The sequence below is a fragment of the Helobdella robusta genome, assembly GCF_000326865.2.
Source record: "Helobdella robusta unplaced genomic scaffold HELROscaffold_4, whole genome shotgun sequence".
Taxonomy (NCBI): domain Eukaryota; kingdom Metazoa; phylum Annelida; class Clitellata; order Rhynchobdellida; family Glossiphoniidae; genus Helobdella; species Helobdella robusta.
In genome coordinates, this window is record NW_008704902.1 from 4,721,493 (window position 1) to 4,736,247 (window position 14,755).

Sequence of the window (14,755 nt, forward strand, 5' to 3'; positions counted from 1 at the left end):
AAACTGCATTCAAAACGAATCTACAATTTTTTGAGCGGTTCAGAGTGAAAGGATTGGACGTATTTAAAATATTTGCAGCGTTATATAATTGATCTGCCTGCATGCATGTTCGTCGCAATCACTCCTCTGACTTCCATGGAATGTCTCACAACGTGCTGCCATGTACTGCATTTTTTCCTACTTCGTTTAATTTCCAAGCATTTGCTGGAAAGCTTTGTTGTGATGTTTAATGTTTCGCGAAATTTCTACTTTAAATGCTTTCGCTGTAGTTTTTGTTTTTTCTTTAATAATCACACATCTTCTGCTTGCTTTGATTTCTTTTCTTTACAAATTGTGCCATCTAATGCTGCAGAGTTAACATCAATAAAAACTCAATTGTAAGAGGAGCCAGTTGTAATGAAACACGTTAGAAGTGTTTGCTATTAACTTGCTGGACATGTTGGACATTTGAAAATTTAAAAAATATTTGGATATGTTTGAAAATTTGAATATATAAAATTAATTAATAACATGATAAACATTGAGTTGTGGCTGTTTTTTATTGCAAATATAAAGTTTTCTTTTACAAGCCAATTTAGTCTTTTTACGAAACAAATTGATCAATGAAACATGAAAAAAAACATTGGACGATCGATATAAACTTTCAAGAAAAATATTAATCAGATATTTTAATTTTTATACTTAATTAACTTTTCTAATACTCATTTTGAATTCAGTAAAAATTCTTAGAAATGGTGTATCTGATCAAAAACAAAGGACTAAAATATTTTTACAAGCAAAAAATCAAGCTGGCTAAAAATAAATGAATTGTAAAATGTAATGCTAACCTCGTTCAGTTTTTATCTTTTTGATAGATATGTGAAAAGATCAGATCAATCCACTGGAAATCACACAAACGTTATCGATTAACGGACTAAAGAGAACGAAGACAAAGTTCAAATTCAAGTTTAACATTCCGCAAAGTTAACGACGACATAGAGGTATATACGAAACTTCTGACTGCAGTTATTAAACCAGCATTGATTCAGTGTCCTCCAAGGTTTTTTCTCGCTGTAGGCTCATTAAAAAATATAATGGCTAAACATTTTAAGACAGGAATAACTGAAAAAAAAATTGACTACATAATTGGCACCACGTAATTCTATTTCTATTCTTACATATTTCTTTGGTGGTGTTAGCTATGTCAGTGCTTACTTTTAATTGTATTATATTTTCTATCTATACATATTCATATCTAATTCATCTAAAATAACAAAAATAATTTAAAATAAATTTTAAAACAACAAGCAATATTTAAAAAAATTATCTTTCAACTTTTCTCAGAAGTTCATTCATCACAAGTGAAATAAAACTTCAAAAGTTTTATCGCTAGTTTCATTTTTTCTGTACACTTTTATTTCTCTCAAAATTAAAAATGATATATTTAACTTTGTCGATAAATTGAGGAAAAAATAATAAATCATAAAATGTTCGTGACCACCTGAAATATAATTAATCATTTAAATGCGAAAGAAGAAAAACAGCCGGGCAATGATCTGAACATAAGGTTCCTCGTACAAGTCCTCCTTATATATATATGCCAGCCTGGCTCCAGTCTGTCGTTCTGTTATTTGTGCTTCATAGTCTTATACTTCATTACAATGAGCGCATGCATCTGACTGAGGCATTCTATGCTCATGTATGTTCAGTGATTCTAATTTAAAAGGTTTAATAATGTTATATACATTGTTATATATCTATATGTTGCATTATAACTAGTTCACTTTTATATATTATTTTAAAATGATTAAGTTAATTGGTTGTTGTGAAGTTTTAATATTTGTTTTTTAATAATTTTTTTTACTCGTTGGCATATCATCTTCGTTTAGATTTGTGAAAAAATAAAATTCATTTTTAAAAAGCATTGAAATATTTCTTAAATATTTGATAGTTTTTTATTTACACAGTTTTTATATTTGAATGAAAATTCTAGTAAAATATTGTAGAAATTGGTTATTTAAATATCGCTGTACAAACTTTTAATCTACATTTTGACATGGCACATTTTTACGTTTTTCAATTAAAAATTTCTTATTAAAATTTTCTGTTATTTACAACATGCTTTCAATTGAGATAAAATATTTTGACGAACCAGACACCTGCTTCATCCAAATTCTACTGTCGGTTCATTAATAATCTGCAGACGTGTGACATAAAATAATTTAACTGATCATAAATAGTCTGGCACTCCTCGATATATGATTAAATTCAATTAAATTTACAGCTGCGTTAACATATAGCGCTGATTTTGTGGTTTGAATAGTAATCATTTGGTCTCAATAGTGTTCTTCGTAATCTATCTTTATCTCTTTCTTCAATTACCGCTTAGTCTGACTATATATGTCATAAACTTAATCCTTCTAAATTTGAATTAATTTGTTTTAATATATTTAAACAATCTATTACTATTCCTTCTATTATCTCACCTTATTCTAAAACTCTTGATGTTTCTCACAAGATTCGCAGTCTAAGCTTTATCTTTGATTCTAGCATGTCTCTTTCTTCTCAGATTAATAGTTGCTAGAAGTTCTTACTTTCATCTTCGTAGAATAAAAAACATTTGCCTTTTCTTGACAATGCTACTGTTCTCCTTCTTGTTACTCCGTTAATCTTATCTAGGATTGATTATTGTAACTCGCTCTACTCTGGTCTTCCTGATTCTCCACTATATCCTTTAAGTGAAGCTTTTAACTCTGCTGCTCGTCTAGTTGCTCGTGTCCCTTTCTTTTTTCATATACTTCCATATCTTGTTCCCTTGAACTAGCTACCTATAAAATATAGAATAGTTTTTAAAATTTGCCCATTAATGTTTAAGTCTCAATCTAAATTATTTCCTAAGTACTTATCAGATATATTAATTGAACCTAAACGCCCTGGTTTACGATCGTTTTCTTCTCACTTCTTCTTAACTCGTGTTAAACACTATTTTGCTAAATCTGAATTTGCTTTTTCTGACCCTTTTCTTTAGAACTCTCTACCTCCTTCTCTGACGACTTCTCCATCACTTACAAAGTTTAGAGTGAATCTCAAGACACATCAGTTTGCAAAATTCATTGAGGAGCGCTGTTGAGCATCGGAAATAGCATTTATAAACTAATTGATTGGACGATTGATTGAATGATTATTTAAATGACTAAAATATTAAACATTAAATATATGACTAAATGAAAACATGAAAATTTTTATTTCAAACTACGCTCATCTATGTGTAACTTTTATGTTAAATAACCACCAACAATCTAAAGAGACAAAATAAAATTCTTTCAAATCAGCGTTGGGACATTTTGTATTGTATTATTGATATTTCTCCTTACACATAAAATTTTTAAAGCAAATATGCAATAACTGATCTAGTTAATATAAAAATATTGGAAGAACATTGCGGTTTGTTCAATTGATAGCATCCTTCCCCGAATAGAAAAAGTGTGGAAAAGATTTTGAAAAAAAAAATATAATACCCATCGTTTATAATACCCATCGCTCGATCGACAAACCCACAAAAGAGAAACTTTAGATTACAAAGGCAGGAAGTTGTTTGACAGCCCGCTGATTAAGAATACATTGATATAGTAATTTTATTTTGGCTGGCAGTCTTGCTATAAAAAAACGTACTATGCTGGTTATATGGGGCCAATCTAGAAGTTGTGATGGCTTGTTTTCTTCCTAGTTTCATTAAAACTGTTCGGGGTTAGTATTTAGTGGGCAGTTTGAAAAAAAATTATGGTTAAAACAAAATTATAACACACAATTTATAATTATAATATTTATAAGTTGAAATTATTTGTTACATGAAAATTTAATAAAAAAACAAAGATACATAAACAAAGATACATAAACAAAGATACATAAACACTCACGCATGAATGTACAAAAGTACAAATGAACATAAAGAACAATTTTTACGTATATATCAAAACATTGTTCCAAAGCCAAATTCGTGCATTTAATTTTTTGTATTAATATATTCATTTAAACTATTCATGTATATACATGTTTGTGTGTTTTGGCTTGTATGTATGTGGTGTGTGTGTTTGGTGTGTGTATGTGTGTGTGTATATGTGTGTATATGTGTGTGTGGTGTGTGTGTATATGTGTGTGTGTGTGTGTTTGTGTGTGTGTCAGTGAGTGAGGTGTGTGTAAACACTTCATTTTGAAATAAAACCTGTCCCACTATATAGAGTTTTAGAAGATGAGAAGAATGAGATGGACCTTGCTGTTTTTATCTGGCAATAAATTTGATGGTGTGATTTTTGAAGCACGAATTGATCCTGCCACAAAAACATCAGCGGAACGAAGGCTCGCAGCAAGAAGAAAAAAATTATTTTTAGTGCTAACGTCAACTGAGACTGTTCTGTGGTATACACTTCATTTGATAAAATAGTATGACAATATAAAATTAAAATAAACAATCTAAAATAATCATTCTAGCGTTTTATTAATAAATAAATTGTAAGAAATGACTTACATTTCTAAAACATTCTGACCCTATTTAATGATTAAAAATAATTCAAATAATCATGACCTAGTCTGGGGTTAGGTTATGTTGACTTATGTTGGCTGTACACCCGCGAATGAAGGAATAACAACAAAATGTAAAATATATTCATTTAAAAACTAGAAAAATTTCAGTCGAAAACACGAAAACGATTTATTACGACAAAGATTTTTTTAAATTGATGATATCCGAATCCATATTTGTCGATAAAATTAAGACATCAATAAAATAAACCATCTAACAAAACAACGCCAACATTCAACAAAACAATGCCAACATTCAACAAAACAACGCCAACATTCAACAAAACAACGCCAACATTCAACAAAACAACGCCAACATTCAACAAAACAACGCCAACATTCAACAAAACAATGCCAACATTCAACAAAACAACACCAACATTCAACAAAACAGTACCAACATTCTCCCAACAAAGAAACAAATGATTAACTGCAGGACCATAAACATCTTAAATCATAACACAAACTAACAACGACAAGCAAAAACCACCAAACCACGTCTGCAACTACACTGACGACGACAGCTGATGCCAAAAATTAGCCACGTTAATCTTCGATTTTCAAAAATGTAAATTTAAATTCTTAAAAATTTTTTTTTAAATTTAATAAACTGCAAAATAAAATTGAAGTTTTTGCTTGAAAACTAGAGAAACTTACCTGTGAGTTAAATAATGCCGAAAATGCAGCGTTATCCAAATATAACTGTATCTTCGATAATGTAAACCCAATATTATGTATATAATAACGAAAAAAATAACTATAAATTTATTCAAAATTATTTGTTAATATTTATTAATATAATATAATTTTTATGATATCATTCCCAAACAGTTCTTGAAAAATAGCCAATATTACGTGAAAAAACAAGACAGAAACACGTGACCTCAGCAATAGTTATGATGGAAGAGTTGGACGAAGTTTTGCCCCCTTTTCAGCAACCGCATCTAGATATAACGATGCTTTTGTGGATGTTTACTTTAAATGTGCTTTGTTTTTATTAGCTATGTATTGTAAAAGTTGTTTCCGTGGTAAAATTTTTTTTAAAAAGTTGTAACTCTTGTTAATGTTTATTAAACACCCGTACAATCATATGTTACCCAGTGCAAATAATGCATCACATTTATCGAATAAATTTGTTATTACTATCAATATAATTTGTAGTTGTACTACTACTATTATTAAATCAAACACACAGTAGAGTAGCTTTTAATTAAAGAAGCCGACGAAAGCAGCTACACCGACGACAACGACACGACGACGTTGACTGAAGAAGAACGACACATTTGATTTGGCAAGAATGACGGCAGGCATGTCATCCATCAGAACCACAGAACTCACGGCCATTCTTTCTTCATTACAGCCTCTGCGCATATCACCAACGAACGTCACAATCATTTACTGCATCTATCGCACGTCACAATCACTTGCTGCATCAAGCCAATGCTTTTTGCACTGTTCGTCTCTCGCAATGTTTTTAACTGCGGGAGGTTCACGCAAGTCCTGAGGTATATACAACAGGAGCACGTACCTCACATTCGTGATGGAATAAAGTTCTTTCAATAGCGTTGTTTGGCTTTATAATGAAAATTATTTTTCTTTTTAATTTTTTTGACAATATTAACAAATTAACAAATAACACCTTGTTGATGTTATCAATCAAAGTTTTGAGTTTATAATATTGTTCATCTTTTAATCAAAATGTATCACGTCTAAATAATTTAAAAACATCGTCAGTTAAGTTATTTGCAAAATTAAGGAACAGAGTTGTTTTGAGTTAGCAAAACCTAATTGGCGGTTTGATGGATGGCTTTGTACTGTTTTGATTAAATTTACAAAAGATGATCTGTGCTGAAAAAACTTTGAATTAATTTTTTATTCACATCTTGAACATTCATTTGCATTCTAATTTTTTTTTCAAAATGGCCATGAGGAAAATACAAAAAAGAGCGATGTTAGACATGAAAGACATCATTAATGATCGAGAACTTCAAACATGCAACCAACCAACCAAACAGGTGTTTAAGGAGCTAGATCCTCACTTTATTTTGTTGTCCATGGTAGTTAGTTCAACGTGGCAAAAAAGTGTTTCAAACATTTGAAATGCAATATTTTAAAAACCTTATGTCCTTTTTCTTTGGAATTAGGTTTTTTACATCAGCCTATGAAAGATTAACAAATTGCAGTAATTAGGCTAAATTTAAAAAAAAAATGAAAATAAAAAACACCAACAATGAGTAAAACAACCACCGACCAGCCAACTCAACTAATCAACTATATAACCAACCAGCTTGCCAATTAACCAGCTAGCCAGCTAAATACCAGTCGACAGTTTGCTAAACTGTTTGCAAAAAAGAATGATTGAAACGGTAATATCCGGTGTGATACGGACGGTGAATGACTTGAAATTTATGATAAAAAATAGAATGATGCTTATTGTTGTTGTGGTTTTTGTTGCTGTTGTTGTCGTTGTGGTGGTTTTTTATTTTTACTATTATTACTCTTTTTGGTAGCAACTATAATAATTAATACCATCATTATCATCATTCCATTTTTATAAACGAAATTCTTCTTCTCATTATTATTATCATTGTTATTATTTTAATAGTTTTTTATTACAAGCTGTATTGATGTCAATGTACTAATGAGACTTTGCAGCATTCATTATTTTCCGTAACTTATTTTTTTGGTTTCCCAAGGACTATTTAAAGAAAGTGATATTTGTTAGAAACATTGGATGTTTGTTGTGGCACGCGAAGATTTAAGACTGGAAAAATCGTTTGGACGGAGGAATTCAACATCTGTTACAGATGATTTCTTGGTGAGGAGAAAGCTAGCTGCATCTTATATTTTATGTCCTTATTAACAGTTTCTATTTTCATATTTACTATCGCTGAAACTGTATTTTAAACACGGTGTTTAACAAATCCTTGAAAAATTATTTTTGATTGTCAATACTTTAAAGAAAGTTCAAGAAAATTTTTCGTTATATTTTTCAAACTAACAATAATTTAAATGAATATAAACATAAATGTACAAACTAAATTATTAACACCCACTTTTTGTGATAATATCTTAAATAATATCTAATATGATAATATCTTATTTAGATAGCTCAAGTCATGGATATCACGGAAACTGTATTTTAAACACTGTGTTTAACAACTCTTTGAAAAATTATTTTTGATTGTTAATACTTTAATGAAAGTCCAAGAAAATTTTTCGTTATATTTTTCAAACTAACAATAATTTAAATGAATATAGATACAAATGTACAATCTAAATTATTAACACTTTTTCTGATAATATCTTAAATCTCACTTTATTTAGATAGCTCAAGTCAATCGCAGTTCAAAGTCTTAATACAAGAATATTTTTAAAGTAAATCTAAAGTAACCATGCCACCAAGTTTTACAATGAAATTTATTCAGTCAATAGTGGACTTTAAAAATGATCAGATTGCATACAAATAACGATGTTATCCAGTTGTAAATATTTTCAAAAATAATATGCCCTTGATTATATTTTTGTGTTTATTTTATTTTTTCTTGCGTTATTTGTACATGTTAAAATAAGGTTTTAATATAACAAACACACAAACACAAATAACTTAGGTGTTGTTGATACGTTAATACATTGAACACATGCGTGAAAATATTTTTCTCAAATTCATTCATCTTTAAATGAAGACTCATAAAAAAAACTTCTAATCTCGAATAACTGGTCATTACCCTCCAGGTTGCTGCTATATCTTGTGTGTAGTGCACTGCAGATAGACGAACCACACAACCCAACATTCACATTCGGATCCAAGCTCATCTCTCGGTCGCATCGACATCTTCCACTCGCTCACGTTATCATTTCGTAACAAGTGCGTTAAGAATTTAAAAAAATATCCGCAAATCTTTCTTTGTGACTTTTTAAATGTTGCATGTTTCAACGCAAACACACACACACACAGTTACCTTGTTGTATATATGTTCATGCATGTCTACGTTTTTCGAAAGTTCTCGGTATAATTAAATAACAATTTAAATTAACGGTCTTAATTAGAAGGTTAGGAACTTTTTTACTAATTACCTTTGAAAATTTGGCAACAACACATTGTCCAATAAAAGGTGATTGGCTTCGAATCATCGAGTCTGTAGTCATTTTTACTTTTATTTTAACGTAAGGTTAGGGTATCACACTATTTGATATTTCCTTAAAACATCAAAATTTTTGTTATTTTAAATCTAATCATCCAAAATTTGCAAAGATGAAAATGCATAAAAACAATCGAACATGCAATTTGACAGCTGTGTGGCGAGATGGCAGGTCCGCGTGTTTCAATGTAAAAAAATATTCTGGTTATCCTGGCTGGGAAATAACTTTGAAACATTGATTTACAAGTAGAGGAATGTGTGTTGGTTACGTCAATACCTTCGAGTAACGCGTAAGAAAGAATGGAGAAAAAATATTTGAAAAATAATTGTTACCAAAAAATTTTGATGTATGTAGGTTGAACGCCTCATTTCTGCCTGGTTATCACCGAAAGAGCCGTGCCAATGCTGAAGTAGAGCTTGAAGGGGTAATCAACAACGATCAGAAATGAGATATGGTTTCCATAAATTTGTTAGATAAACAAAATTGCATTTTTTTAAATTGAAAAAATTGTTATTTATCAATTCACATCATCATTGCTATTGTTTGATTATTTATAATATTTTCAAAAAATTATTCGACACGTAGCTTAAATCGCTTGTAAATTAAAGCAACATAATAATTTATTGTCAGTGATTATCCAATTCAACCGGTTAGGTAAAAACATCAAAAATAGTTCAAAAATTCATCTGTTGTCTTCACTACCTAATCATTGTTATTCACAGTTAAAATTGAGAACGATGATTAACTGTTTGCTGTGAAATTGATAGCTAATTAAAAATAATTACTTTTGGAAAAACATGTTAATTACATTTCAAATGCAATTCAAAATATTGAATTGCTGCAATTCACACATTTTTAACTGATAACTGATTCTAACCCTGTTTGCAAAAGGAACAAAAAAACAGAAAAAACAGACCTTTAAATTATTTAGAAGGAACCAGAAAAGAATAATAATCTGAGTGACTAATTTTAAAGATGGTGTTTTAACCGGAACACTCATGTGGTGACAGGGTCACTGCAACACATGAATAAATGTTGTTTTTATTATGGAACTTTAGAGCAATATATGCTTTACTTGCTTTTGTGCTACTCCCATAAAAAAATAAAAACGTAAACTGTTTATTGAAATTTGTGAATTAATATGTGGAGCTTGGATCAGTGACCATTTTTTATAAAGAAGATAATTATGAAAAATTGGACAACAGTTTAAAGAAACACTAGAAAGTACACATTATTTTTAAGGAACATTGGAATAGAGACAATACAGCAATTCAAACAAAAAGAAGTAACATTTGTGCCAACTGAGCAATTAAATTTTGCAAGAAAAACAGTGTAAAAGTGCAGAAAAAATCAATTTAAAATTTCTTTTATTAAACAAGTGATTGCGTTGTATTATATTATTTAACTACTACGACTAAATAGAATTTTATATTATGATATACACTCATAAGTACAATTTTATCCGAAATGTCAAAAATAGTTTTTTTTCCGGGTGATGTCTTTGAAATAAAATCATAAATGAATGTCTCTTTCAGTGTTTTTATACCAAACATCATTTTGTGAGACCATGGCCTTATGAGGTAGTAAAAATGTTATAACTCTATTATCCAAGCTCATCATGAAAATTTAATGAAACTGTTGTTTTCCGAATTCATCATACAGATAGGCCATATTTCGATTTTTCACAAATCACCTTCAGAGCAGGTTTGGTTCATATAGTTTCTATATATATATATCAAAATATATAAATTATTCATATATATATATATATATAAATAAAAATATATAATTCTTTTTGTATATTAAAAAGAACAAAACATTTTTATTCTTTCTATATAACCCACTGAGGTTGTTTTTGTTTTATCAAATTCGACATGCTTTTTATAATTTAGTTCAGAATCAATGTATACTTTTACTAGTATTAAGCAATCAACTTTTTTATTTTGAATTGTTAAAAAATGTAATTAGATTTAAAATTTAACTGAACACAATCACAAAAAATTATATTGCTATTAACATTCTTCAAAGTTTGCTAAAATTTAACCCATTTTGAAAATGTATAACTCATATTGGAAATGTAATGCAAGTATTATATACGTTTAAAAAACAGAAATAAAATTGATAAAAATAAAGTTAAGGGGATAAGCGATGATTATATAGAACGCGATTGAATACGGCAATGACAAAGCAAACATTTATGTTCTATAAATAGTGTTGTCAACAGAAAATTTATCATATAATCATATGGATGCAGACTTATTTCGCATATGTCTCTATAGATGTTAATAACCGCCTGCAGTTTTTGTTTGCACGCCGGCGTTAAATCATACCGACGAACAGCTATAGAAAACTAAAGAAAATATCTTTTTGCTATGGTGAAATATTAAATAAATATCAATTGCCAACTATCTGATGTCATTTTAAATTCTTCTTAGATTAAAATTTATTTAAATACAGATTCAGCATGATGTTGTGGTAATTAATTAGCACCTTTTGAACCATTTATATATATTCTCTATATACTCATTGACCACTTCTTTGTTTTTTAGTAATTTTTATTTACTTTCAAGTGGTTCAGAGATGATTTACAAATTTATATGTCCTGTTAGTTAATTTCTACAGTTACATTTTAAAATTTATTTTTGAATACCTTTAATTAACGTCCTCAGATCTCTGAGAAACACTCACTTATCTAACAATGATTTCGATCAATTTTCTCACCTACACGCACAAACTGACACACACACACACACACACACACACACACAATTACCATCACATTTCTTTAACCAACATAAAACAAGCATTGATAAAAAGTCATAAGCAGAACCAGACATACACGCACATTAAATACCTGGTGTATGTTGTTCGATACGATCTTTCTCATTATATTTATATATCTGCGTGTACTTCTAGATTATGATGTTTTAGCTTTTGGGCATCATGCATGTTATTGTATCGTTCAAGTATGCCTATACAACGATGTCCCTTACTTGTTTGTAATGACTTTGTTGAATGCTCTGTACCTCTTGGATGTATCTTTTTTTCGTGTGGTTTGCGTGTTTGTACGTGAACAACAAGAATGTATGTGTGTGTTTTTGTATTGTGTTGTACAGGATGTGTGTACAAGCGTGTGTGTGTGTTTTTATTGTCCGTGCGTGTACAAAGATGTATGTGTGTGTGTTGTATGTATGTGTTGTGTGTATGTGTGTTTTTTCATCGTGTTCTTACAGGGAAGTGGCTTGTTGCACTTATTACAGACCAAGCAGAAATAGGACACGGAGAAGGAATAAGATCCTGCAATTAATAACGATCAAAATGCGATAAGACGTTCGTCACCGGGGTTAACTCGCTTGCCTCTGATTTATTGCAGTAATAAGAATGCGTCATTAATAAAACTAAGAGAAATTAATTTATTTAGGAGTTTCAATCTATTTTGACGGTAATATGAAATTAAATGTTGTTCTTGTTCTACAAAGAGATATTCAACCGATTGTAAGTAGCGTGCTTGCGCAGTAGGGTAGGTCGTCAGAAAAAAATTGACTGTGAATAGTGATAAAAAGTTGCTATGGTATGGATCTAGTATGAAATGAAAATTTTTTTCGAAATCAAGACTTATCTTCTTTTGCCGCCAGATGGAGCAGGATTGGCATTTTTAGTTTATATTGTGCTTTTTATACAATGTGCATAATAATTAGTAGATCAATTAATTTTAATTTGAAGTTATAATTAATGATTACAGTAATCATTATTTTTATTATTAGTCTGTTTAGGACTTATAAAAATACTGCGAATCACTAACGGCGCTTCTTATTTTAGGGATTAAAATGAAGAAAATTAATAATTGCAAGGACATAAATTTTCTCGTTCACGGCAATATTAATTTTTTAATTCGTTCTAAATAATAAACACCGTTATCGAGATGCTCTACTAATAATTAATAATAAATTTGGAAATAATTATAAACAACTGCAATTACTAAAATTAGGAATAACTGGGCTTCCGATTCTGGTAGTTGTGACGCTTGTTCAAATTGGTCGATGCTCTTCCTCATCAAATAAAATAGAACGGTTTTTTTATATAAAGTTACGTGATTGATTTAAAACATGTGTTAAAAGAAATTTAAAGACAAAGAGTTTGTGAAAAGTCCCAGGCGTCTCACGCAGAATCTTTTAGAAATATGCTCCAGTTTCCTACAGTGGCTAGAGAATGCGATAGGTATGGCGTATCTGATGTTGCAAGAGCTACTATAGCTACAGCTGCCCTCACAGATTATGAAGTTATAAAAAAAAAACGACAGGACAGCTATTATTGACCGCTCAAAGCTGAGAGCCAAATTAACGTATGAAGCAAAGATAACTCTAGCAGGTCCAAAGTCAAATTCCTTTGATGGAAGAAAAGACAACTATTTGTACGTCATTAACTTGTAGCAAAAGCTTTTTTGTTGAAAAACATATTACGTTACTTAAGGAGCCAAATTAAGGAGCCTATTGCTCCACAAAAGCTTTTTGTGGAGCAATAGGGAAAGCACTTGAAAAATGTCAAGAGTTAACTGTTGTAAAATTTGTAAAACGGTAGAATAATTTGACTTCAACAGGATATCACAAATATGGATGTAAACAAAAATCAGCAGTATCTTTTCAACATAGTTAAAACAATAAAAATTGGAAAAGTACTAGAAGAACTGACTAAAAAAAACCTAGTCCTTTAATCCATTCACGTTGGCATACAGCAGCCAATATGTATGTTTCAACCACGTCACCTTCTAAAGAACTCACAGTGCTTACGGACTACATTCTAATCTCCACTGTGGTTTTTTTTACAAAAATACAACCTCAGTGGTGTTATATCGATGCTAGGCACCTGTGGCGCTTGATTCAATTTTTGCGTTTTCTTCCTAAAAATGAACTCCAGATAATAAAAAAATGTATTCAAAGAAATTCACCTAGAAAATATTCTAACAGCAATGCTGCTGGATGACAGAAAAGAGATAAAAGAAGTTGCAGCCGGACAAATTAAATTTGCAAGAAAAGCCACAGCACCTGGTAAAAATAAAATCAGAAAATTTCAATGTCCTTCTCTTAACTTTGAGCCTGCCATATACTATTGTCTTTTAAATTGGCAAGACGATCCAAGAACCTCGCCACCTATGCTACGAGAAATAAGCGATGACAAAATTAAAGCAGCAATCAAAGTACCTCGGAAGTGGGCACTAGAAAAATATCCTTGCCATTATCAAAGCGTGGAACAACATGTATAGTTGGTAACCGAAACATCATTGCCAGTCTGTGGTGCTCTGAGACGTAATGGATATATAAGAGCAAAATTAGAATAAAGAAAAGAAATTCCACATTTTGGTTTGAAGAAGGACTGGAAAACAGGAAAAATTAACTGAAACTGATAATATATTAATAGTAAATATTTATTATAATAGAATAAAAGTATATTATATGCAAAAAACAGTGTATTTTAATTATCAAATATACCGAAAATTATGTTGTGTAACTGTATCACTTTTTAAAAAAAAATAATTTGTGTTTTTTTACAAAAAAAATTGTATTTAAAAAAAAATACAGTTCATTACGTTGTTGAAGATTTGAGTTGAAACACTAAAAGGAGCTGTAAATCTTATTCTACATTTTTATGCAAATGCTTTTGCTATTCAGTTAACTTAAAAAAATTATTTGATCAATTTCAGCTCAGTTGTCTGTGTTTTTATTTAATTTTTGTTGCAAGTCTTAACTCATTCAAGTTAACTACCAACGTTCAAACATCCAAAGATATGATGCAATCAACCGAGCCAGGTTTATTAATTTTGGTTAATTTTAAAATTTTGTTAACTTTTAACAGTTTTTTTCATTACATTAAACTTCATCAAACTTTTTGTTGAGTGAATTTGTTTAAGTTTCTACGTTTTTTTGCTTTTTATCAGCTAATTAAAAAAAACTTTTTGCCAAACATTTTATTGAATACGCAAATACATCCGTCACCGCATGTCATTTCTTAAAAGCCATCATTAGTCTTCTGCTTTTTTGTTGTTTCACATTTTCTATTC

General features: G+C 30.0%; 1 protein-coding gene across 1 annotated transcript; it reads left to right on the forward strand.

Annotated features, from left to right (window-relative positions):
* Nucleotides 1–12,880: 12,880 nt before the first annotated feature.
* Nucleotides 12,881–13,960, forward strand: HELRODRAFT_162556 (hypothetical protein; the record flags this gene model as incomplete). The annotated part of the gene is made up of 3 exons (XM_009024727.1): nucleotides 12,881–12,918; nucleotides 13,001–13,068; nucleotides 13,638–13,960. 3 exons carry the CDS (start codon nucleotides 12,881–12,883, stop codon nucleotides 13,958–13,960), a joined length of 429 nt encoding a protein of 142 aa, XP_009022975.1.
* Between the last annotated feature and the right edge of the window lie 795 nt (nucleotides 13,961–14,755).